Here is a 26,369-nt window from a genome sequence, read left to right on the forward strand (position 1 = left end):
GCTCTTCACTATATCGATGTCAACCAACCCTCCAATGACCAACAGCCAGAAAAACCGCGTCGTCTCTGAACGCAAACTCCAAGCTTTACCCAGTCCTATCCTGACCCACCGACGCAACCGAGGCAAAATAGTCAACGAAATGAACAGCCCACCAATTAACTTCTATTTACCCATGGTACTACCACGTAGCCCTATCCATGGCAGCTTCAGAGGGCATACCTCACGGCTAAGAGGATCCCGACTCGCCGTGATTGCGGAGGAACAGTAGCACCGGCCGTTGTTGTTTCGCGGGTGAGATAGATGGCGTCCAGGCAGTACTGCCCTTTGGAGATAGATCGGTTCTTGTTATTGCTCTTGCCTATTGTAACGGAGGGGTGTGTCATGCGGTATCACTCGGGCGCTGGGACCGATCGATGTAATGCGCAATGAAAATAATAGAGTGGATAAAGTGTTGTATTAGACGTGGATGTAGGATTAAATTGAAACTTGTGAAGGGAAATCTGGCTTTGTTCTGTTGTGAAACAAATTGACCGGACTTGTGGGTGTGAGAAGTAAAAGTATCCTATGCATTGCATTGTACTTTCGAAATCCATATAGAAAAGAAAATGTGGCGTAGATCGTGGGTACATATTATCGTGGGTGCTCTTGGTGGAATAATATGGGGGAAGTTAGATTCATATTTGATCGGCGTTGGAGCAGAGGTGCGGTCTAAGGGAGAGGTATGGCCGCCCCATGTGCGGTCCCAGATAACGCTAACCACATAGAGCTAGGCCAACCGTAGGCGAGATTAGATTAGTGGAAGATAAGATAACGCAGAGCCGCAGAGCCGCAGATTTCCGTTCATAAGAATTAACTCAAGGTTAGGGTTTTATTCTATCACAAGATTTTTTCTCACGAGCACCTCAACGCCCCACCTACTCACGAAAGTCCTCGAAATGCTGTTCTGTCAGCTATGCCGTCACAGCTACATAAAATCGCTTCTCTCAGTCCACGCACCCTTGCGCCGGTCGTACGCAATCGCTGCATACTCCCGTCCGTCATCAGATGCGTTCCGAGCGTCCCCACCTACGCAGCGCCCACCGCCCCGGGCTAAAGACCTCGGGGCGTCAAGCTTCAGCAAGAAAAGTCGCCCAATGCAGCAACGAATAAGCATGAAAGATCCACTAAAGGTTTCGGATTTGGTGCGCCGGCGCTTGGAGACTCAGGATGAGAATTCTGCTGTATCTCTGGCCAGAGAAGCAAGCAGGACTATGAATACAGTAGTTTCGTGGAATGTGATAATCCAGTATTACTTGCGGAATGGGAGGATTAAGCGCGCATTCCAAGCCTACAACGAGGTTCATATCTCCCCCCCGGCATCGTCTAATGACATACTGCTGAATAGAAGAAACAACTAGATGAAAAAGCGCAAAATCTTACCAGACTCCCACACCTTCACCTTAATCCTCAACGGTCTCTCCGAGAACACCCAATTCGGCCAAACCCTCTCCCGCGCCCTTCAAGTCTACAACTCTCTCTCAAACCCCAAATCACCTATTAAACCCAATGTTTTCCACACCAACGCCATTCTCCGCGTATGTTCACGCGCCGAGGACCTTGATTCTATGTGGGCCATTGTCGGTGGCCTTCCCGCGAAGGGTCCAAATGCTCCAAATACGCAGACCTACACGATCTTGCTGAACGGAATACAGGCGACTAAAGCGGCTGCGACGGACGTTGAGGATGGCCGTAGGGTGTGGGCGGGGGTGCTGTCAAAATGGATCAAGGGCCAGTTATGGATTGACGAAGCGCTGGCGTGCGCTATGGGACGAGTACTGCTTAGAAGTGAGCGGGAAGCGGACTGGAAGGAGGTTTTTACCCTGTGTGAGCAAGTATATGGAATTGAGTCGCTGGTTCCAAAAGATCCTATAAAACCGCACACGAAGGACACCATCTTTTCTGGGCAAACGAACCAGAAGTTCCCATTGGTCCCCGTTGGGAAGGGTAGTCCACCGATAGAGCTAAAGGTCCCGGCACCATTCGATCCCAACACCGAGACTACCTTCTCCCCCATCGCCAAACCATACCCCACTTCCACACGCCCCCTGCCTAGTAACCAGACACTATCGCTCATCCTTGAGGCGTGCACGAACCTCGGCGACCCAATCACTGCATACAAGTACTGGTCAATCCTCACCGCCGCCCCTTACAACGTCAAACCTGACCTGGTCAACTACCATGACTATCTCCGTATCCTCCGCCGCGAACGTCTTGGGCCCGAGGCTCTCAAGCTTGTAAAATCGATGGACATCACCCCCACCGCAAAAACGTTCTACATCGCACTCTCATCCTGTAAGCGTCATGGCCGCAGTGCTGCCTTCAGCTCCGCACAGGCACTCCTCGATCTCATGATCAAGAAGTGGCAGATCCCTGTCGATGTGAAAGTTTGGAATATGTTTCTGCAAGTTTCGGTTAAGACGGGAGACCCCGCAAATGTGAAACAGGCACTGCGTAGGGTTGATGATGAGGTTGACCTGGAGCTTGAGCTGGTGAGGAGACGGAAGTCGCCGATGCTTGTGGAGAGATGTCTGGAGATGGCCAGGACTTTGATCAGTGTTATGGATGTGCTGATGAACAGCGATGGGAAGCTGGCAAAGGAGACAACGTGGGGTCATGGGGAGCGGGCGAGCTTTGAGAACAGGAGAAAAGAACTGAGCGCGTTGGTGACGAGGTTTGGAGCGGGAGCAAAGAGAAGAGCTTATAAAATTGAGATGGAGGGCGAGGACTATGCATAGTAGATACATGTGGGTTGTAAGAGTGTAATTTTAGGTTGAAAAGTGGCGTTTAGGTTTTTTTTTAAATCTTGAATAGAGAAAACGGACCCCTGGTGCGGGGGATTGTCAATAAATATGTATTTATACTTTAAGAACTCCTTGACTATGTAATTTTTCCTTTCTTTGATGTGAATCCAGATTGTGCACACTCCCCACAAACGACAGAAATAACTAGACTACATGCATATTGAATAATGGAGAATTGGAGGCGGAGTGAATTTAGACGGTGGTCTATGTCGCGATCGGTGCGAATAAAAGTCCTTTGGTCACAGTTCCTAAATCACACACATATGCTGTCGATATTGCTGCTAGCTGAATACTACAAGTCATAGTAAATACGGCCCTTAGCTCTTAGAGCATATTCTCATATGATTGGACGTCTCAAACCAACTAGTGATAGCTACTTATGTAGGATTAGCATATGCCAAGCTTGGACTGTATGTAGTTGGTTAGTTAGGCATAGTCATTCTATTATTGCTGACACCTTTTCAGGAATACCTACTATTCTAACAGTCCTGATACTACATGTAGCCAGGTACATACGCGACGTATGTAGTTTTCTGCTTTCTTGAGTAGATAATGCTTCACCACGAGAATCTCGATATTAAGTAGCAGACGCCAAGAAGCCATACCTAACCGATAACGTACTAGGCTAATATCCGCGGATCACGCGGTTTTCGTTATCCCTTATCTAATCCGTGTCTAGCTACAGGCTGCTTGAGCGCTCATATACCTCTGAAACCTCTTCTCTTCCCACCCACTCGCCAATAGCATACTTCAACATGCGCTTCACACTCAACAGCCTCTTATTTCTCGCGTCTCTTACCCTCGCACTCCCACTCGACGAGACCCCTACAACTATTGATCACATCCCAACTGTCAAAGAGGCCGCCGTACAAGCTCGCAAGCTCCTTAAATCCGAGTCTATAGCTACTCTCTCCACTGTCTTTCCAGAGGATGAGCCACATGGTCTCGCCGGGCAGCCTATCGGCCTAATGGACTACTACGCCGACTGCTCCACGACGGGGAACCCAACTCTCCTTGCTATGGGCATTGCCACCTCGTAATGACCCCCTGTTTATGTATATAGCTCTATGGTCTGGCTAGTATGAGCTAACTGGGGACAGCTTTAAAAACGCAAAAGATGGTGCACCAATTAGTTTGTCGATCCGCTCACATGCGAGTAGCTGGTCGCAGGCGAGCCAGCCGCGGTTGTCGCTCATCGGAAGACTGAGTGAGAAGGTCCCGAGAGGGAGCGAAGAGGCCGATAGGCTGAAAGCATGCTTCACGAGCGTCCACAAGGATGCTAGGATCTGGGCACCCGGAAATAAAATCCACGAGAGTGATTGGGTGACGTTCGAGGTCGAGACGGTGTACTGGATTGGAGGGTTTGGGTATGTATCATTCCGGAATTGTGTAAAGGGGGGATAGTGGGCTGATTGTGGGTCGTTTGATAGAAATGTGGCGTATATTGGATATATTCCCGTCGAGATGTGGGAGAGCGTTACACTGCAGGAAATTGAGGAGCTGGAGAGGGAGGAGGATCCGTTGAAGGGTGTTGGGTTGAAGGTGCAGAGTGGTTTGAGTAGCTTGAGGGGTCTCTTCAAGAAGGACTGAGTATGAGGTATGTATGTACACCAAGTGGTATCAACTCGAGAGAATTAATGAGTATATGAAGGGCTGGATACATGTATGTAAGCGCGGATGATCGTTGGTATATATCAGGGTATTTATTGCCTTTTCCTGTTCTGTACTCGTTATTTGTTGTTTTTCTTCTTTTGGTTCTCGACATCAGAGCGTTATATATATACTTCGGATTAATGCGGTTGATTGGATGTTATTTTGGATTTAGGAATTTATCTAAATATCTAATAAGTATATAATTATAACCTGCATATGCATGTGCATTTAAAAGCTTCTGATTGGCTCATTGAGAGAGGTTTTTGTTGTGTTGGATATGAACATAGGGTATTGTGCTAAGTGGTGTTAGATTGTTAATAGGTTTTCAACTGGTTCTAGGAATCGATTAGTAGTTCGATTTTAGCGGCTTGGTGGCTGTTAAAGGGATACTTGCAGCTTGAACTGTGACCTATCCACTGATATATGGGGGGTATCACTGATCAGAAAAGGCACATATCGACCAGAGCAGATATAGTGATGGACTTTGCCTGCCAGGAGGGGTCGAGGGCCGCGCAGCGGCCTGAGAGCCCCGACTGACAGGCAAATAGAGAAAATAAGCCGCAAGGCGGCTTGCCTGTATATTGGACTGATTGATATACATGTAGTACCGGCCGAAGGCCGGAAACCACTTGTATATACTATGTATGTACTCGATCCTTATCGTTTTGGTAAGTGTTTCTGTTGTTTGAATTTGGACTTATGTAGTAAGGTCTTGATTACAAACGTGAAAGGCGCCTCTCTGACCCCTGTTTTTCCTCTCGGAAATATTAACCGTATAAAAAGGCTTCACTTGGGGCCACAAGGGGGGTTTTCACATAGGTACATGTAGCCTTCTCTGCTTTTAAGCAGAAACAAGCGCGCTAGGGGTTAATTTCCCTCCGCAAATCAAGATACGCAAAACCCGAGTAGTAGTAGGTCAACTAACGACTCAAGTGAACACCAAAGCCCCGAATCACTCCTTTATAATTTAGGGATCGATTTTTTAACCGAAGCCCGGCCTTGCATTTTCTAATCTACTATTCAGAAACTATAAACACAGAAATGGTAGATTATGGATTGATCCTAGTAGACGAGCTCACGGGGGTATGGCGACCACGGGGGGGTGTGGGGGGATATTTGGTTTGTTTCCATCCACAGGACAGCTAAATTTAGAAGAATAAGTAAATTCGAAATATGGCATGAAACTCGAACAATTCATCGTCTTGAATTATATCCATTTGCAAATCGGTTTTAGTGCTCTCCGGCGTTGCAATCATACCCCCGTGAGCGCGTCTAATTACATAATCGAGAAAGATATTGGCCCTTCTCCACTCTATTTGAAGTTACGGCACGCATTACTCTTCGAGTAAGCGGAGCCTGCGGCGATGTAGTTGGTTTTAAGCTTTTATGCGCATGGGTTGAGGGGGTAAGCTGCAGTTGCGGTGTCCCCTTTGGGCATCCATCGTACGATGCCTCCGACAGCACATGTACATGGTACATGGGTGCTTGGGATTGACGAAGTAGTACTTTTCTAGTGCTATATATGGAACCTTTTTAGCCGATATCGCTGGAGTACTTCACAAGAAGTGGGTGTATATAACATTTAGTAAAACTCATCGAGTCTATATAAATTTATAATTATATACTCATGATACAGCAAAATAGTTCATGTTAATCACAAGCAGATCCAATGCTCAAAGTACCCAGAATCCACGCGCGCCCCGTACTACAGTGTTAGGTGATATGGCCGACCCCAATATCACCACCACGCCCAGGTAAAACAGCACCATGTCTTCAGTAACCTCGCCACGGAAGCCCCCACAAGGCAATATCATGCTGTGATCTTTCAGATCAATAGACTTAATATTAGAATCAACAGTGTCGTACAGCGTAATTAGAGGTGTAAATAACGTTCTATCGTAGAGAATCCTCCGCGTCGAAAGGGATAGGGCCAGAATCTATTCAATCCTGCCTAGCTCGCTACATGGAGCTTACACGGTGAGAAAGTAGCGAAGTAACCACAACTCCAGAACCCCTTTGGATCCCCTAAGACCGCCATTGATCTGGAAATATAAAGCAGCCCAAAACCCACCACTGATTACTTTCCGAGCCATCCACAACCACAAAGAAAAGCAAAGCGGCAAGCCTCCAGACATCTAAACATCCAAAGTCTTCCAGCCGGTCTAAGACATCACGTTCCCTTCTCCTCATCATCTCCTTCTAAAGCAGAAAGCCCACCTACCATATTCATCTTACAAAACAAATCCCGTCTCAATCCACCATGCAGACCTCCGTTCTCTTTGTAGGCCTCGTTGCCCTCCTTTCTGCTGCCGTCCTCGCGGCACCAGCTCCAGTCCCGGCCCCGGTTCCAGTTCCGGCCGCTGGGCCTGAGCCAATTTTTAAAGCGATAGCATGCTATTTCAAAGGGGGGAAAGGCTGCTGAAGCGGTTATCCTCGTTCTTCTTTTTTGGTACACGTAGTTGAGTGGGTGGAAGAGTACCTATGTGGCCACAGCGGAGGAGGGGTGGGTGCTGGGGATGGAGTGAGAAATGAGGGGTGTCTACATGTATATGACGGGTTTTCGAATTTCGGCACTTGTGCTTGTTTTATTATCGCATACATATTTTCTTTGGCGTGTACGAATTGAGTTTTGTTGGGCGGATGAGCTTAGCTATTTGACTTTCTTTCTCCTCTTGTTTGATCATACTTAGGATAGAGGCATCGATTTAGATATAAATAGTCGTATAGATTAAAAAGATCTGTTGATGAGCCCAGTTAATAGCATGCATGCATCCATACACTTGAGTCTTAAACACAAGTAAAAACACGAAACACAAAGATTTACCGCAGCTTTGTTATATTCGCTAGACCAGCGTCTAACGGATCCTATTTTGCCTAATAACACTTAACTGCTCTTTGGTGACATCTTTACGAGGACTAGAGCTCGATGTATCCTCAATAGATAGCTGCAGTGGTGCCAGTCTGGCCTCTAATTCGAGCTGGCCTGAATACGCACTCGCGGTGTGCAAGCCGGAAGAGCTCATGGGTCTATTTAATCTCATACCACTTTCCTCTGAGTATGAGGCAGGAGTGGTATTATACGTAAAGAGAGTTTCATAATTAATTGATCTGAGCAACGAGAAGAATCATAACATATCACTCGGGTAAGCGTTAGAGTGATACGCTAGGCTTTTGTTGCTGCGTACTCGGAGAATGCGCTTGAAGTATTATATCTCTATTGATTGGAGAATCAATTCATTAATCCTCATTGCTCTCCACGTAATCGCTCTTGTTTTCAGATCAGGGCATAGCGTAAATTGAATATATCCATGTATGCGTGAGTGTCGTTATGTTGGTAAATATGAGAGCAATATAATACTGTTGGTCGAGAAATGTCGGACCTATGCCTTCTACCTGATCGAATACACCTGGACGTGAGGAGCTGGGTGTGGCCAGTAATTGTCTGAAATCATGGATCATCACTCGATTCGTTAAGTTCGAACCATATGTTTTATATAGTTTAGTCCAAGCCCGTGATCAAGTTGTCTAGAGATCAAGGTAGTATTAAGATCTTAGACAAAGGGAAAAAAATATCTCTGTCGGCTTCTCATCCAAAGTGAGAGGGTATGCAACGGCAGGTTTTGGATATATAAAGCTATCCAGACTCAGACCTGACTTATATGTTTTTTTAAGACAGAAATGCCAAAACTATAGGAAGGACAACTCATAACTCCTTCGACTAGTTAGTAGTCGTGCTCATCTATGGTTTATATCTATAACCCCCACATGGGGGATCAGATTTTCCATTGACGTGATACATTCTGCGGGCCTTCGTATAATATTCGTAAGTGCGACCTGGACTGTATTCCCTTAGCTTGCCCATTATGGTCGGTAGCATTTAATAAGGTGGTAAATATATGTTTTATCTGCCACGCCAAAAGACAACCTGATCAATCGACCTCGCTGTTACCTTTATCCGGGAAGATGAGCGGTATCTCGGCGGGATGTTGGCGCATAAAATATCTCCCTATAGTGATTCTGTGGATCATATAGGAGGGAATGTTCTGGAATGGCTAACAGGAGAATGGTCCCAGTTGCGCATGTGTGTTGCGGGTCAGACTGCTCGTAGGTCGTTCGATACTGTATCGGATCATGGTCTAACAGAAGGAAGAATTGTACATAGTTGAATATTTGTTTACATGTAGTTTCTGCTGTTTGAGAACCATGCAGCATCCTTTGGGATAAAGTAGCTGGATGCGCTCCGGTCGTCTGGGTATTTCGTATCCAGGTGATGTATATTCTGGCTTGTTTAAATGATGTGTATTCTGGGTGTTCATCCTGTACAAATTGCCTGGGGAGCTATCAATCTCAGGTTTAGCTTGCAAGTAGTTCGTGTAAGAAGCCTTAAACTTTCTGTTTATTGAAGCTGTTTTATTAGAAACTCGATGTATTATCTGATTTACAACTCGTTCGAGTCGGTTGCAGCTCGTCCCAACATTATATCAAACAAAAGCCCAGACGACTGCGAGATATTGACTGACCTTACATCCAAAGATGCATGTTGAAAAGATTTTGTGACATCTTTGTTTTCATTTTATGGACGTTATGTAACTCTGACCTCGAGACTATGAGAGCGAAAAGTCGTCACTCACCAGACATCGCCCACCATCAGCCAAAATTAGACAGCCACGTTTCCTATTCAGCGCACACTCTAGCCCGACCCGTCCAAGTGCACCACCGCCCCTCTGCGCTCATCATCTGGTCAGTATTCTGCCCCCCCGAGAAGCATAAGCAGCCATACCGCACAGCTGCCATGTCGCCCCTCCTCATTGAACACCGACGAGTGACCAAATGCTGCGTAGCATTCGCGCAAACACGTTTAAGCGGCGCAATAGGCGCGGCCATATCGTTCAAGCCGCGGAATACAATTTTCTTATAGCCGTCTGTCTCCTCCGCTCCGTCGGCTGGGTCGGGACCGGCACCTGGCTGAGAGTCCAGTTCCGACCCCCGTGGCTCGCCCGCGCGGTCAAGGGTCTTGCGGCGAGGATTAACGCTCTTTTTTCTCGCCGCTGTGCCGATGCACCGGGTCCGGTGGGTGCCAGTGCTAGCGAGGCCGAGCTTGGTAGAACGGGTCTGGGGTGTGTAGTGGTCCCCGGTTGTTGCTGCTCGGTCTTGGGTTGGTGCCAACACCCGCGCAGACACCCTCCAGCGCCCCGGCCGGCGCTGCCCGGCATGCGCGGCCGCCCGCCCCCGCCGCGACTTCCCCCGCCGCGGGTTCCGTATCATACCGCGCGCCATCAGCCCGCATGTAGCCAATGCTTGACCCGTCACGCCGGGACCGCGGCCGCCGTGAATAGCTGCCCCGCCGACCGCACCGGCACCCTCGGCGTGCCGCTCGAACTACGTAGGAGCCTTGGGATCTTTGTCTGGCGGATGTGAGCGTCGATGAGTTTCCAGACTGGAGCGCCCGGGCGGCACGTGGGCGCTGTACGAGGAGCGGGTGAAGGCGAGGCTGCGGCGGGGCGTGGAGGAGTGGCGGTGGTGCGGCGCCGGGTGCGGGCATGGGCAGCTGTTTGTGGGCGTGACGGGCGGCATCGTGGTGTGCGAGATGTGCGGTGGGGGGGAGAGCTGCTATGTGCATGGCGGCAGGTGGCATGAGGGCGTGAGCTGTCGATGTCTGCAGTTGACTGCGGGTGAGAGAAGATCTTAAGAGTTGCGGGCTGTGAGAAGAACCGGGTATTTAGTAACACTCCCAATGCAGAACCGCCACAATTTAGTAGCAGAGCCGTGCGAGATGTGATTGGTCGGGTACATAAGCCAAAACAGAGTCTTGTCCTGTCTTGTCTTGATTTTGGCTAATGGGAGACGCCTTATGGAATTACATGGAGAGAGCATCGTCTGTCGCTCGTAGAATGCAAGCCGTGTCCCATTCCATGGGATCTCTTTGCCTCAATAATCGCTGTGGAGAGGCGTCTTGTTGCACGCTTTGAACGCCCATCTGCCGACGGTCTCTGGTGTCGCTTGCATTTCATCGCGCAGCTAGCTAGCAGTGCAGAAACATCACGATCACGGCAAAGAGCTCGTAAACCCCCCAGATCAAAACCTCTTCTCTTGACCAGCATTTGACAAACCCCCCACCCTCCCCAGCTAGAAACCCCTTCTCTTGACCGGCATTAACTTGACAGACCACTCAGGGCCAGGGTTCTGTCTTACCCACCAACCAACCGCGATACCTAGCTGATCTGTGTGGCGGTACGCCACGGTGTCCTTATCGTTTCCACAGCCCCACCAAACCAACCAGCCTTAGAGCTCTGGAATCCCGTGGAGCTTATAACCCAGTCAGTGTGTTCCGTTTCAGCAACAACGACAGCGACAACGACAGCGACAACGACAGCGACAACGACAACGACAACGAAGCCATGAAGACAACCATGAAGAAGCCCACGAATGCGGTGCTGTTGGGCGTGCTGCTGTCGCTGGCCGGCTGCGCGGAGGCGTTCGGCCCGCAGAAGACACTGCTGAGTCGGATTGACTCGTTGACGCTGCGCAGCGATATGATGACCAAGGGCAGGAGGGTGGATCCGATCCCGCAGGTGGGTGCTTTCTGTCTGTCTGTCTGTCTGCTTTGCTTTGCTTTGCTTTGCTTTGCTTTGCTTTGCTTGGTGGTGGTTATTGGTGCTGACTGAGACGACATGATGTAGCTGAAATGTGTGGGCGGTGATGGCATGGGGAGATATGAGGTTGATGTGATGCGGTGCAAGAACCGGGGGAGGTGAGCTGTTTACCCGTGTATTAGTGGGCTGGGGAAATCATGTGCTGACGGGAGTATGCTACTAGCGACTATGGTGATGAGAATATCAGCTGGTCGTGTACGGCGGACCTGCCGAGGGAGTTTAAGCTTGGTGCTACGGATGTCATCTGTGAAGGGTAAGCCGATGGAGCTGTTTCGAGCTTCGTGATGATTGATGATGCTGACGGAGGGGATAGCTATGACAGCCCGGACGACAACTACATCCTCAAAGGTAGGCTTTCCATCTATCCACCTAATACAGCGCACTGGAACTGCATTTCTCACTGACGCTCTGACTAGGCTCCTGCGGCGTCGAGTACCGCCTGGCACTCACCGACTACGGCTACGAGAAATACAGGTCCTCCGCCTGGACCAACCGCTTCACCAACGACAACAGCACAAGTAGTATGTTCCCCCCACACCTTCCCTCTGAACGGTTTACTGATGCCCGCTCCGCAGCAAACATAACTCTCTTCATCTTCTGGACAATCTTCTTTAGCATCCTCGGCTGGATCATATACTCCGCGTACACCTCGGCCTCCACCGCCCCGCGCGCGCCCCGCACAGCTGGAGGCGCCCGTCCCTCATTCTGGGGTGGAGGCGGTGGTGGTGGTGGAGACGACCCGCCACCGCCATACGACTACTCGAACCGGAAGCCGCAGCAGCAGAGGCAGGGGCCGGGCTTCTGGACGGGTGCCGCGACTGGTGCGGCGGCGGGGGCGGCAGCGACTAGGTTATTTAGTGGCAGCGGCAGCAGCGGGAGAGAGAGGGCACCGCCGCCGCCGGCACCGTCGTACTCGGGGGCTAGCTGGGGCGGCGGCGGTGGGGAGAGGGGGGAGAGTAGTAGTGCGGGGGCGAGACATTCGAGTACTGGGTTTGGACAGACGAGGAGGAGATGATGGGGAGGTGTGGGATGGGAAGAGTAGTAGATACATAGTTATTAAAATGGGAGCTTCACCGGGATATTTGTGTTGTTAGTTAGCCTGTCATTGTTAGGCACACAATGGGAAAAAGGACGAGTATTATTATGTCTTTGAGATCACATAGCTTAGTATCTTGGATTGTCGTGTTTTTGTACGTGGTCTATGATTAGTAGGAATGTTACATGGCCCCCCCCCCCCCCACAAACACATATGTACATGTAGCCATTAGCCCTCTCAATACCAAAATGTCACTCGAGCGTGCACAGTCCGAGGCCGCGCCGTGAAATCAACGGCCGCGCCCTAAACGCTGTCGATCAACCGCTGATCGCTAATCACCGCGCGGACCTTGGTGCTGGGGCCGCATGCGCATCACAATGTAGGGGGCTTTAGAGTTAATTTGCGGAGTGAATTAATCACCGAGACGGAGAAACAAACGCTCAGCTGCAGGTTTGGGGCGGGGCACAGCTATGGTGTCTGGAGTCTACATGTAGGCAGAGATGTTTTACTCTGCTAGAAGAGGTATGGCGCGCGGTTAGAGGGTAAGGCTGGAGGAATGGATGGATGGATGGATGGATGGATGGATGGATGGGCTGCTTGGGGGTGGACCAATGGGGTTGTGTCGGTGTGTGGTGTGTGGTGTGTGGTGTGTCTGCATAGAAGAGTGGAGAGAGTGGCAGAGTAGGGTGTAACATTACATTGTAGAAGCACAGTAGAACGCATGGACTCTCTTTCCAGAGTGCTTACATGTAGTTCCCCTATGGTTACTCAGTGTCAGGCTTACCGTGGAGCATCCATCTCACACAAGCGCTGTCGTTGATTTCTAGCCTTCTAACTGAACGTTGTGATTATTCCTGGGCTGACGTGCCGAGACCCCTGCTTCGATAAGATAGGGTGTAACGATCTTATCCGTAAGTACTTTATTCTCCGGGCTCTTGGATCTCGTTGTGTTTCTAGACTAGAATATCTCCCGTCGCACTGCCGGTCACTCGGTGGAGGTCGAGGGGCAGGTGCGCCTATCTCTGCCGCACGCGTCTACGCTCAGTTGGGTGGTGGGGAGTGGCGGTTGACGATCGCGCCCGGTTAAGCTTGTCTTTGTACCTGCATTCCTCGCACGGTTGCCAGGGGTAGAGTCTGCCTAGCTGATTTGGACGGTTTCAACGTCAGCGCCCTCAGAGCTCCGCCGCCAATGGTCCACAAACAGGGAAAGCCTCTTGTTTCACCGGGTGGGAAACGTCTTTTTGGACATGCGCTGCCGTTGGCTAAACGGTCATGACGGTCCTGCCCCTTGCATGCCTGGCCACTTTCAGCCGCTGTTCAGTAAAAACAGTTGAATGGCTACATGTGCATGTTTCCTCCTGAGCTGGACGGAACCGTGGGTGTATATAATGGTGGCCTCGCTGCTCCCGGTGATGATAGTATCTTCCAGCTTTAAACCTTATAGTATATCAACTTCCTTCCTTTTCTTGCACTATTTAGCCTGTGGCTGCCACTCTCGCTCTCAGTTTCTGTCGCTCTCACGCATATTACTACAGACATTACATCACTCGCCCACTCTTCATAATAATACCTAATACCTACACAAACAGCGTTGAACGCAGTACTACTACCTACACACACACAATGAAGTTCATCCTCGTCTCCTCGCTCCTCGCCCTCGCCGCCGCAACCCCCATCGAGCACTCCAAGCGTGCCGGCGGCGCCTTCGACAGCTCCTACCAGGTCGGCTCCATCACCAGCTCGCAGGTCGTCGCCGCGGCCCCCGGCTCCTCGTCGTGCGCTACCGCATCGTTCGCCAGCGAGTGCCACGACTCAAAGAAGGCAACACCGCTCCTCAATGATGCGTTCAAGCAGTACAAGCAGACGACACTGGGCGAGGTGGCGGCGCTGCTCGGGCTCATGTCCCTGGAGAGCGGCGACTTCCAGTACAATGAAAACCACTTCCCGGGAAGACCCGGTCAGGGCAGTATGTATACCTTGTATAGGCGTATGGGTGATTATGATGATGGTGGCTAACAGAATGGGTTGTGTAGCCAAGGCGATGTTGATGTTTAACTTTATCTACGACTATGCAGTAGATTCTGGCTTGAAGGCTCAAGTGGCTGAGATCGCCGGCTCGGACCAAGCATCTTCGATCCCGGATGACAAAAAGAACAACATCAGGGCGTTGGTCACCACTGACAAGTAAGTTCTCCCCTATGTCTAATCTTTCTATCCTAGGCCTGTACTGATAGCAGTGATAGGTATACGTTTGGCGCCGCACCTTGGTTCCTCAGCAAGAAGTGTACGCCGGAGGTGCAGAAAGGTGTCAAGGAAGGCGGGTTCAAGGGCTTCCAGACGTACATGCAGGACTGCGTCGGCACTGGCGCGCTCAGTGCTTCTGACGATAGGGGGAAGAAGTGGTGTGCGGCGGTCAAGGCGGTGAAGCCGGACAGCATGTCGATGCCTTCGGAGTGTGCGTAAACGCATCGTCGCCTTGTTTTTTTATAGCGGTGGGTGCCGGGGTGGAAGGTTTTATATATAGCGAATGAGGCTCTTTTTCTTGTTTTTTTTCTTACTACTCTTTTTGTTTGTGTTCTTTGGGGGTATTTTTGTTTTATCTACTCTACATTCTTAGCTAGTCCGTGGAAAGGGGAAAATACTAGAATTCTTTTCACTCTTCACATACCTCACAAAAAGTCTTCATCTCGCAAGCAATCCATAGAAATGCCTCTCGGCATTCCAAGCATCCCCGGTGAACCCCCGGCCACACCATTCACCGACGGCAACACCACACCGGATACCGAACCGAGCCCACCAAACGCCAAGCCTGAAGAAAAACGGCACCTGGCATGGAAAAAATAGGTCTGAGGCCTGAAGATTTATGCAGTGGCAGTGATGAAGTTGATGATGTTGAAAGTCGTGGGGTGTTCTGCCCCACCTCCCGCTACATACTACTGCTGTGCCGCATTCGGATCGTGCCGTGCCGCATGCATGCTTGGCGTTCCTGCATACAGCAACCAACCTTAAAACCTAAACCTGACCCCGACCTCGCGCGAGTGCGTTTTTGTGATGGTGTCATGTACGGTGTTGAGATGGGCATATGGTGCACACCGAGGCGAAAAAGCTTGCTCTAGTGGTCTCATTCTAGGTACACTGTATATCGCCTTATTGGATGAAGATGTTTCGCTTGGGTGCCCTTGGATGTAGAGAGAGCGGTGTTAGGGTTATTACAGGCTAGGCTTATGTACTTGGTTTCGTTCCGCAGATTGACGTGGCTTGGACTGGGGGTTATATGTATCGTAATACTCCTGGGTCTTTGATGCGAGTGCGTGTGGTGGCGGTGGGTTCTCGGGTCGGTGAGGGTTTGGTGGTGGGTCATAAGGTGTCACTCGGTGATGAATGTGCGATCTTTGCAGAAGTATTAGGTGTCAACTTGGATGTATCAATTCCTATAGGTACCTGTATATAGCGTGGGCATTGATACGCATATTCGTGTATGTATACATGTACCTCTCGCCCGCTGTACATGTAGAAGCACACGTATATGATACATTATAAATCTGCGGGACATCCACGCGTGGACACACAAGGGTGGATTGAGAGGTAGTCGTAAGCTACCAGTATATATACGGATAAACCCGCTAGTGCTTTGGATAGTCCTGCAAGAGATGAGATACTTGGTAGCGCTCGAGGCCAAGCCTTTTTATGGGCCGTCCGAATCAATTCCCCGCCTGGGTATTTTGGGGAACCACTAACGCGTCGAGGAGTAAGAATGAACAGGCATATCGGCCCTTCATTCTCCCTTCCTTCTCGTCATCCACTCTTCTCATCGTCCACTGGTCTTCTCATCGTCCACTGGTCTTCTCATCGTCCAATATTCTCATTGTCCACTATTCACATATATATCGTCCACTCTTCACATCGTCCACTGGTCTTCTCATCGTCCAATATTCTCATCGTCCACTATTCACATATATATTGTCCGCTCTTCACATCGTCCACTGGTCTTCTCATCGTCCAATATTCTCATCGTCCACTATTCACATATATATCGTCCACTCTTCACATCGTCCACTGGTCTTCTCATCGTCCAATATTCTCATCGTCCACTATTCACATCGTCCTCCCAAAAATCGACATTGGCTATTAAAAAGATACGTATTTACAATTAAAATTGGTTAATTGGGAATTTCTTGTTTGGAGGCTTTATGGAAGGTGCTAACGGATTAGTATCGAGATCAAAAATGTCTGCAGCTGGCCCCGGAATGTGCAACAACGTTTACGTTGACGGAGAAGCCCGGGAAAGGCTTGAGCAATTGGACATGGTAAGAATTCACTCATCAAACTGTCACTTGTTTACTTATCATGTATTTATGTCTAACACAAGGGGAAACATAGGTTGTTAAATCCATTCAAGAAAAGTTGGAAACCTTATATACAAATAAGACTTCTTCTCCCTTTGGCTGAGTCCGTCCTGGCGGATGGACCTTACCAGACTATCTCACACTGTGTGGTTCCTCACACTCCTCTTTGTTGTTAGTTGTTCTCCAGGGCCTTATTATCTTATATATATAGATACTGATAAAGCTCTTAGGTGGTACTCCAAGTAATTGGAGAAGGAAAGTTTATTAAGCTAAGAGTTGTCCAACTCTTTACCGGCCGCGAGTTCAACCGTGGCTTTGCTGCGGGGGTGGAGCTTGCCGCCGCCGGGGATGGGGAGGTTGCCCCCCCCCGCCGCGGCGGCATAGCTCTACTAGGGCGTTTTTTCTCATTTTCTCTCTCTTGTCTTTTCTTTTTTTTCTCTCTTTTTCCTAGGTTTTTTTCTTTCTTTTTTCCTTCTTATTTCTTTTCTTTCCCCTTCCCTTTCTTTTTTTTCTTCCATATATTTACTTTCGATTTTTTTTTCCTCCTTTTTCCTTTCTTTTTTTTCTTTCATGTTTTCTTTCGATTTTTTTCTTTCTTTTTTCCTATCTTTTTTTCATGTATTTTCTTTTTCATTTTTTTCTTTTCTTGCTTCCTATCATTAATTTATTATCTTTTTTTTTTCAATTTATTTTTCTAGCTTGTACTTTAGCAAATAATTACCAAGTTATTTTGCTAAATTCAGTGATCATGCATGGCCAGCTAGACGATTAAAATGTGACTACTGTTAATAAATGATTTGGTTATTTATTAATGAATGACCTTTTCTAATTTATTTATTGTTTTACTCCTGAGTTATATTGTGAGCAAAGGTTCAATCCACGCTTCGAATTCACGGATGAGGATTGGATGTAGAATACCCCCGGGTTTAATCTACCCTTGCGATTGTTATTCCAGCCAGGTTGATATCGCTATGACTACGAGATCTACCACTAACGTACTTACCTACAATAAAAGAGAGAACTCGCACTTGCTGCCGCTGTCTAAAACGTCCCATCATGAAAACAAAGAGAAGTGAGCAGACCGCGATGGAAATAGGTGGTAAATACATGTATATACCTGTACCTTCAGGCACTCCAAGTGTTCAAGATGTATAGCCCTGCCCTTGTCTGCGGGGTCTGAATTGTAGAATGTCGATAAGCAAATCCCGCTGAAATAAATTACAATCTCAAGGGCAGATTAAACACGGGGGTATTCTGCATCCAATCCTTATTCGTGAAGAGTGGATTAAATCTTTGCTCATTATGTTTACTGCTGCTACGGTATATCTCTGTCTATCATTTAACTACCTGGTATACCATATCTACTGCTGCTGCTCCTGCTAATTAGCACGATGGATTTGACCTATCTTGATAATGGTGATGATGGCGGTGCTGGCCGGGTGATGATACTACGTTGGCAGGGTCCGGAGGGAGAACAAAGAGGAACTGATGGGAGATGTATAGGGAAACTGGTGGGGCACCGATATATTCTGATCAGCTAGACTAAAATGGAGTGGCGGTGGTGATATTGGTGATGATGATCGTGGTGGTCGTGGTAGTGTTGAAGTGTTGGTGTTGAAGAAGAGAAGACCGCCCGTGGCGATGACTTTCCAGGGGGAGGGTCATTAAATGGGAGGGTCATTTAGATGGGAAGGTCGTTTAGTCGAAGTCATTCAAGTAGGGGGCGTCATTTTCTCAAAAGTCATTTATCGGACTCACTAAGGGCCCGCTTTGGAGCCGTCCAAAACAGAGTTATGGGGGCTTAAAACTCCGTTCTGGCGGAAACTCCGTTCTGAGAAAATGGGTTGTGTTTGGCGACCCATTTTGCGGGTCTAGAAAACAACGTTAACCCCACGAAAACAGAGGTTTCCAATAAGCAACTAGGACCTACCTTTTCGCTTAAAACTCCGTTTCAAAATTCACCGTATACCACCCACTAACGGAGGATGATTGAAAGGTAGTTTTCTACTGAGGCCAGCTCCCAAACGGGCCCTAATTTAACACCGAAGTCATCTATAGTTGTCTCCTGCATGGACGTAGTCATGAACTCCGAAGTGTTATACATACTGTGTGTCGATCAATGGCTTTCCGTAGTCATCCTAAGTATCGTGCTATATTTGGAACGATGACAACATTTCATACCCAAATCTACATCTAATAAGTATATAATTATAACCTGCATATGCATGTGCATTTAAAAGCTTCTGATTGGCTCATTGAGAGAGGTTTTGTTTCACTTGAAACATGCTGTGTTGGATATGAACAAGGGTATTTATTGAGTGGTGTTAGATTGTTAATAGGTTTTCTACTGGTTCTGGGAATCGATTAGTAGTTCGATTTAGCGGCTTGGTGGCTGTTAATGGGATATATACTTGCAGCTTCAACTGGAGAAATTGTCTGACCTGTCCACTGATATATGGAGGATATCAGAAAAGGCACATATCGACTGGCAGAGCAGATATAGTGATGGATTTTGCCTGCCAGGAGGGGTCGAGCCCCGACTGCTAGGCAAAGAGAGAAAATAAGCCGCAAAGCGGCTTGCCTGTATATTGGACTGATTGATATACATGTAGTACCGGCCGAAGGCCGGAAACCACTTGTATCTACTTATTTACATAGCTATATAGATGTAGGTATGAAACATATCAGGTTGGGTAACGCGTTACGATTCGGCCTAACCGCCTAAAGGATAACACTCCGGTCCGCTAATTTCCTGAGTAGGTACTGTCACAATCTATACTAATCAACCCAGATCGTAACCAATATCTAACACTCCGTTCTTCAAAACTGCGATATGAATATGGCGAGGTTGCAATCTGGCAACAATCAAATATGTGATTTTTGGGACCTAGTATATTTGTGAATATCGTGGTTACAATTGGTATGTTCGGCTGCAACCACAATCTGGGATGATGCAGGTATGATGGGTAGGTTGAGCCGCTAATTCTAGCAGTGGTAGTTCAAATATTTAGGTTAGAGCAAGATATTTTTTATCGTAATATTAGGCAGATAGCAGATTGAGAATGTTGACATTTTGTGGTTGCTAGAACACTACCACTAGAAAAAAATATTGCATATTTTCTCAATATCACGATATTCAGCCGAATATCGTGATATTGATGTGTTGCCGAACGGAGTGTAAAGCTACAACCAAAGGAATTAGACGTTGTGGCGCAGGCGAGGTAGCCAAGGTTAGAAGATGACAACGGGACGGACTGTATGTCAGGACATGCAGGTCACAACAAAAACCGTGTCCGATGTAGCTATACGTATACTTAGTTTCCGACTATTCTCTTCCCCCGTCTCATCATACCATCATCATCATATATCATAGTCGACCGAGCTTCGTTTTCTGTCATCAGAGCCTGAGATTTTGTACAGAGAATCACGTAGGACAACACAAATCTATTGAACTCCTGTTTCGCTGCAAAACGTTATGGCTTAGACCATTCATAAAACTCGTGAGCTACACTTACTGTTTTAAGAACCGTCGCGTGATTTATTGAATTTAGCTTCGAGACTTAAGGCATAAAAACCTCCAGGAATATATCTACGGGGCGCCGGGGCAACCTCTATAGTTTAAATGGTATGTGACTGCCGATCCGAGAAGAATTGGGAACTTTTGCTCGTATGACCTGGTGCTAATTCTACGATTGCGAAAAACCTTATGGAAACGTAAGATTGCCCTTTCACTACGTGCTACTTTACCGAAAATCCTTTGTAATTGAACCCGCACTGATTTGCTCATTCTCTGTTTAAGTTTTGATCTTCGGTCATTCAATTACTAGTTTCCTTTTCCACACCACCTGAGCCTATAATTCAGCCGATATCAGCATGTAGGTTCAACTGGCGCTCATAGAACAAGTGTAACTCACGCCCACAGTGCTCCGGAAGATGCGGTATATCATAAAAAACCACAGCAGCGTAATCCCAAGCATCATTAGGGTCTCAACTCCATTCAGGCCTGCCTTCCCGGGATGTGACACTTGTGGCAGCTTCTCAGTGGACAGGTCCGCGCGGCTAAAGCCAGACCTAATATCAGTGTGCTGGTTTTGTTAGTTTAAGCTGGGCTATAAACACTTAAGCTGCTATAAGGAATACCTTTGGGGCCACTGTTGGCGGTACTTGAACACTCCCCCACGCGTTTTTCTCCGCCGTTTCTATTCCAGTATTTGGATTAGAATATTCCTAGTCTAACAGTACATGTAGCTAGGAGAGGAGGAATGTATCTACTTAGTAAACATGGTGTCAACAGACTGGGGGGAGCCTCGCATGAGCCGTAGTTGGAGAAGCCGGATCCTAAGGGACGTTGACTACGCATAGACCTGTCTCCAGAAACATACCTAAAGTAGAAGTAGAATTTGTTCAGCAAACATGATGTATCATTCAAGCACATATTATCCGTAGGCTTATTTATATTGTATTTCGGCTTATCGAAGAGTGATGTTGGCTCGTCAAAGAGGCAATGTGGCTCAGAGCCCTCATAAATCGAGAGTAGTCCGTCAAGGCCAGAATCGAACACGACAAAGAATTTGTCGCGTCCGTCGAAAGGCCCCCTTTCCAATAGGCAATCGGGCTCAGAGTCTTCAAAGAGGGGGATTGACTTGGCGAATGGAGATTCCGGCATGCCGATTCTAGATTTAAGCTCATGGGAGAGAAAGTCGCCGAATGGGCATGCAGGTTTGCCAAATATGCATGTCGGCTCACCGAACAGACATTCCGCATCGCCCTGTTGACATTTTGCCTTGCCTGATACACACTTTGCCGCGCCACAACATTTCTTATACGTTTTCAGTTAGTACTCATTGCCAATTAAAGGGTAAGGAAATTGGACATGTATTATCTACATGTATATATTATATATGGGAAGCGGAAGACTACATGTACCGTACCAATGTATAGAAGTACATCTAACAATAATTAATGTATGAGATGAAGATTGCGGTGTGTGTAGAGCTTACACGTCCCAATAAAACGGAGCGCAGAGGTAGGTTCTTTTATATACAGCACCATACAGATAAATAGCTGGTGATTATAAATAAAGATATCAAAATAATCTGCTTTATTTGTTTACGGAGAAGTTAACGCGGTTCCTGCAGACTATTGTATTTAGAATGGGTGAAGCTAGTCAACTCTCCATAAATCTTCTTGCGCTAAGCTCCTCGGGCGTCACGTCAGATTAATGTCATATATACATACATGTGCATGTACTTATATATCTAGACCGGCTCCCCAACCAGCGAGGGCACACCCCCTCGCGAGTTTGGCTGCGTGGCGAAGGGTTCCAACGCACGCCACCTAGCCAAAAATCTCTAGGATTCGCGACTGGGGGTGCGCTCGCTGCTGGGGAAATAGGTCCACTCTTTATCACCGTTTCGAGTCAATCTTATAAGCTTGAGCCAATTCGGACGTCCGACGTTGTGGCGCACGCTAGTGATAGCCCTTTAGTAATAAAGTAATCGTGTAGCTAGTGGAGAGATGATAGACAGGTACGTGTTAAAATGGGACTAGCGCCTATAACTTAGATTTTTTCTTGTTTCCTTTTCATCATCATTAGAATAATATCGTTGTTCTCGCTGCCATAGAAAACTACAACTTTTTTGTTTTATCGAGAAGAAATAGAGAGGTAAGAGCAACAGGCAGCCAACGGCGTGGTATTGGAAGCTGTGGTAAATTTGCTAGTGTAGCACTCCTCTAGGGAAGAAAACCGAGTTTTACCTGAACAGAACCGTGTTCGAGTGGCCTGGAGCTAGCTACTATGATGTTTACGTTGTAGGCCGTACATGTATGTAGAGAATAAATACCCCCGAGGTATCTTTTAATACCATGATATTTTGCGAGGATAGTTTATACTATATTATTGAAATTGAATATTTTGGCCGTCGAACACTTGAATATCACGATGTTTGGAACACATTCCTGTTTAGTGCAAATATGATAGTATTAATGTCCGTCGGAACAGCTCTACTAAAATCATAGTAAATACAGTTCTCATAAACTCGTAACCCCAACCAGCAAGCCACTGAACGCCATGAAATGCGACACATCAACCGGAGATCAAATTTGATTGCGAGCTGTCGAGGTTAGGGTGCTTACCATAAGTAAAATCCAATAGGCTATTATATTTGTAAAGAGGCCGCGCTGGTTGGTTTTATTTTCCGGGGATCGACCTGTGTAACTCCCATAGCTGGGAGGGTCTGTGGTTAGAACGGACTAGTTATATTTAAAAGTTGGTAATATGTACTTGATAATCAGGTTTAAATATCCCCCTCCCCCATTTCTTATCGCGGTAGATAGATGTGTGCGTGAAATAACACGCGGTCATGGGATATGATTCGCTTCATGAAGTGTCACCCGGGTCATGGAAGGTCACTCGGATGACTGCGCTGCTTGGTGTTATTTTTTTTTTGTTTAATTCATTAATTGTATGCAAGCTTGGTGTCATTTGTGGATTCTGATAAATTGATTATTCTATAATTTATTGTTATTTGTGTTACTATTTCGAGTAATTGGTTAGATATTACACGAGGAGGGCTCATAAATATTCTTATAGCTGCTGGGCCATGGGAGAGCTGACAGTGAATTACTAGTCTTATCTTCTTTTGAATTATTTGAGCTGAGGCAGGTTTTGGGGTCTAGCTTGAGGCAGTGGTGTATATCTCAAATTGCATCAAACTTATAAAATCACTGGGAAGCGCTTCAGTCCTTGTACTTCATGTTAAAAGCGAAAAAGATACAAAACTTGAACATTCTATTGTACAATCGGAAATAAAAGGACACATGAACTACACATCACTACACGAAACAAAGAGAGTAAACAAACCAAAACAAACCAAAACAAACCAAAAATTACATTATACAAGAAACAAAAGAAATAATTGACAGAAGGAAAAAAACTACTCGAAATAAAGGGCGTATCCACTTCCAGAAATATGCGTCTCTATAACGCTGTATCAAGATTCTGCCTGTATGGCAACGAACCTTTCAAATATCCGAATACATCTGGAGTGCACATGCTATATTGTGGGATTATACTTCGAAGTTGTTACGATATTAATTTAAGATTTGTGCTAAGCGTACTAGTCAATCATCTTTACATGATGCACATAATGGTAAATGTTCTGAATAATAAGGTACATAGATTGGTGATGCTTGTTTTCTCCTCATAAATATTTCAGAATACGCGACTGCCGATTAGTTTAAGCGGTCCATATAGGCACACGCCTATACAAGTACGTTTTTGAGGAAGTGAATACCCTAAAGAGGACAAACAAACAAACAAACGAAAACTCAAACAATGCCTATAATCATGTAGTACGTTTACGTTAGAAAAGAAGACAAAATAACAAGCAGATCTATAAAGCTAGATCTATAGAGGGAGGGAACGACATACCTATGACCGCCTCAGCGGCCACCTCCGGCTCCGGGGAAGCTCCCCTCATGGAGTTTGCATGGGGTTGGGGGCTATGAACCCCCGAACTGATCTTACACACCTAGTCCACAGGTTAAATACCCTGGGACATGGCTTATACTCGTAAAACAACTAGGAATCGTTGGTATCTAAAAGAGGAAAGGAGAATGAAAAACACTAACAATAGATAAAAATATAATAAAGTACATTATAATGTACTGTTGGGATGTAAGGTTAAAATAACCTTTACTCTTACACGAGCACTCGAAATCTCGTTTCAAGTACTCTCTCTCACGCTCTAGGCTGTGAGAGTGTAGATGATTGTACAAATACACGTAGCCGTCCTGCAGCTTCTTGAGGGCCTAAATTTCAAATGGGATTAGACCTAGGTAATGCATAGATAAGAGAGGTTACTTTAGGGAGAATACATACCTCAATCTGGCACTCCGGCTCTTGGAGGTTACAAAAGAGAAACATCATCTGATAGTTTGAATTGCAATTTCCGGAGATATTGTGAGAATGGACTTGTGATATTGTTGATAGCAATAGACGGTCCAGAAGTACGGTTTTACTTGTCCATCCTTACTTCATAATATAGTGATACTCGCCTTATAAGAATATTTTCAATACAGATTTCGGTCCCGACCGTATTCTTGTATCGAGAAGCTGCTGTATACTGCTCGAACGTGAGGATTAAATAACCTCTACGTATACTCCTACACTCGCAATCGAAGTCTCGCTTCAAGTACTCTCTCTCACGCTGTAGGCTGTGAGACTGTAGGTGGTTGTATAAATACACGTAGCCGTCCTGCAGCTTCTTGAGGCCTAAAGTTCAAATGGGATTAGACCTAGGTAATGCATAGATAAGAGACGTTACTTTAGGGAGAATACGTACCTGGATTTGGCATCCAGGCTCCTCAAGGTCGCAGGAGGCCACCATATTATAATAGTTTTGGTTATATAAGTATTTTTTGTTCATATTTATGTCAGAGTAGGATGTCGTATATAGAGGTTTATCAAATGACGGGAGGATAATGATTAAGAAAGAGAGAGGGAAAGTCCTCTATTTATAGATACAGTTTGGAGAACGAAGTGGCGCGAAGAAAAGGGACAGATACAACTAAACGTTTGGACAGATGTATGTCCAAACAACATACATGAAACGTTGATGCTATAATATGTACTTATTCTTTGAATATATGTCTTATAGATGTACATAATTAATTATAAGGTGTACTCTAGATGACATGTATGTGCCTGCACATTACACAAACCTGACCGTAATATTAAATGATATGTATCGCGTACTTTTTATGTGACCTAGATAGGGATGGTACAGCCGTGCCCGTGGTAAGTTCGTATTGCATGTCGACGCCCAAGGGCGTGGTATAGTAAAGCACGATTCGATTTTAGAGTTCGTAAGTGTCCATCGCTTTGCAATTTGATTCCCAGCCATCCTGCCCCAGAAAAATCTCGACTGGTACTAAACTATATGTATATACATTACCGCCCGAATGGGTAAAAAAATAAGCCTTATTTCGAGCTCTAAGACGTAGAAAAGCCTTAAATAAGCCATATATCTCAAAAAACCAAAAAATAAGCGTGTTTTGGGCAAAAGCATGATATTTGCTTAATATTACCACCAAATAAGGCTCTTTTAAGACCTTTACTAGTATTAGGATTACCAAATAAATAAGCATTACGGAAATTCGTCAGGTTTAGCTGGGTCAGGGTTGGGCACTTAGCAAATATTAAACCGTGTTCTTACTCACCCATTAATTAAGTCCTGAGAATTCTTGGTAGCAACGACCTCACAAGATTTCTCAGGACTTAATTAACGCGCGAGTACATCTGTTCTTTAATACGCATGTACCCTCGGCCCCTCTACCTCTCTATCACCTCCGTCCCCTCTACTCTCCTAGCACAACCCCCCCCCCCCCCCCCCCCATCTCCTAATCATCAAAAACAGGCTAATCAGCGAATCTAGCAGCAGCAGCAGCACCGAACCAAGCACTGAATCCAGCACCAAATCGAGCACCAAATAGAGCACCAAATCAAGCACCTAATCGAGCAGCTAATCAAGCACCTAGTCGAGCACCTAATCGAGCACCTAATTGAGCGAACTAGGTCAATAGGTAGGTATGTAGGTAGGGAGGTAGGGAGGTGTGTAGGCGGGGAGATAAATAGATTGTCTTAAATCAATGTACATATTAAATGCAGTATTAATAAAAACTTCATTTCCGAAATTCACTATGGCGAATAAGTGTAAAAGTATACCTATCAGGCTATCATGCTGATCTCACGAATAAACATTATTCAGCCTTATTTTTCAAAAATACCTTAAATAAGACTGGTCAAAATCAATAAGCATTAAAATATTTTAATATTAGC

At 46.6% G+C, this 26,369-nt stretch overlaps 7 protein-coding genes across 7 annotated transcripts; 4 read left to right on the top strand and 3 right to left on the bottom strand.

Annotated features, from left to right (window-relative positions):
* Window positions 1–1,151: 1,151 nt before the first annotated feature.
* On the top strand, window positions 1,152–2,774 carry H6S33_013159 (uncharacterized protein; the record flags this gene model as incomplete). Its single annotated transcript, XM_044844538.1, has 2 exons — window positions 1,152–1,337; window positions 1,398–2,774. The coding sequence occupies 2 exons, from the start codon at window positions 1,152–1,154 to the stop codon at window positions 2,772–2,774; spliced, it is 1,563 nt and encodes a 520-aa protein (XP_044694868.1).
* An 821-nt stretch (window positions 2,775–3,595) lies between these two features.
* On the top strand, window positions 3,596–4,430 carry H6S33_013160 (uncharacterized protein; the record flags this gene model as incomplete). Its single annotated transcript, XM_044844539.1, has 3 exons — window positions 3,596–3,876; window positions 3,941–4,207; window positions 4,271–4,430. 3 exons carry the CDS (start codon window positions 3,596–3,598, stop codon window positions 4,428–4,430), a joined length of 708 nt encoding a protein of 235 aa, XP_044694869.1.
* Window positions 4,431–9,183: 4,753 nt separating this feature from the next.
* On the bottom strand, window positions 9,184–10,067 carry H6S33_013161 (uncharacterized protein; the record flags this gene model as incomplete). The annotated part of the gene is made up of 3 exons (XM_044844540.1): window positions 9,184–9,217; window positions 9,274–9,872; window positions 9,951–10,067. The coding sequence occupies 3 exons, from the start codon at window positions 10,065–10,067 to the stop codon at window positions 9,184–9,186; spliced, it is 750 nt and encodes a 249-aa protein (XP_044694870.1).
* Window positions 10,068–10,903: 836 nt separating this feature from the next.
* Window positions 10,904–12,161, top strand: H6S33_013162 (uncharacterized protein; the record flags this gene model as incomplete). Its single annotated transcript, XM_044844541.1, has 6 exons — window positions 10,904–11,065; window positions 11,174–11,244; window positions 11,310–11,399; window positions 11,460–11,494; window positions 11,563–11,667; window positions 11,722–12,161. 6 exons carry the CDS (start codon window positions 10,904–10,906, stop codon window positions 12,159–12,161), a joined length of 903 nt encoding a protein of 300 aa, XP_044694871.1.
* A 1,644-nt stretch (window positions 12,162–13,805) lies between these two features.
* H6S33_013163 (uncharacterized protein) lies at window positions 13,806–14,645 on the top strand (the record flags this gene model as incomplete). The annotated part of the gene is made up of 3 exons (XM_044844542.1): window positions 13,806–14,148; window positions 14,216–14,366; window positions 14,426–14,645. The coding sequence occupies 3 exons, from the start codon at window positions 13,806–13,808 to the stop codon at window positions 14,643–14,645; spliced, it is 714 nt and encodes a 237-aa protein (XP_044694872.1).
* Window positions 14,646–20,340: 5,695 nt separating this feature from the next.
* Window positions 20,341–21,194, bottom strand: H6S33_013164 (uncharacterized protein; the record flags this gene model as incomplete). The annotated part of the gene is made up of 4 exons (XM_044844543.1): window positions 20,341–20,379; window positions 20,443–20,613; window positions 20,669–20,727; window positions 20,825–21,194. 4 exons carry the CDS (start codon window positions 21,192–21,194, stop codon window positions 20,341–20,343), a joined length of 639 nt encoding a protein of 212 aa, XP_044694873.1.
* A 2,663-nt stretch (window positions 21,195–23,857) lies between these two features.
* H6S33_013165 (uncharacterized protein) lies at window positions 23,858–24,918 on the bottom strand (the record flags this gene model as incomplete). The annotated part of the gene is made up of 7 exons (XM_044844544.1): window positions 23,858–23,868; window positions 23,961–24,004; window positions 24,061–24,110; window positions 24,161–24,340; window positions 24,411–24,458; window positions 24,738–24,803; window positions 24,874–24,918. 7 exons carry the CDS (start codon window positions 24,916–24,918, stop codon window positions 23,858–23,860), a joined length of 444 nt encoding a protein of 147 aa, XP_044694874.1.
* Window positions 24,919–26,369: the final 1,451 nt, after the last annotated feature.

The sequence above is a fragment of the Morchella sextelata genome, assembly GCF_020137385.1.
Source record: "Morchella sextelata strain SCLS chromosome Unknown scls_9, whole genome shotgun sequence".
Lineage (NCBI taxonomy): Eukaryota > Fungi > Ascomycota > Pezizomycetes > Pezizales > Morchellaceae > Morchella > Morchella sextelata.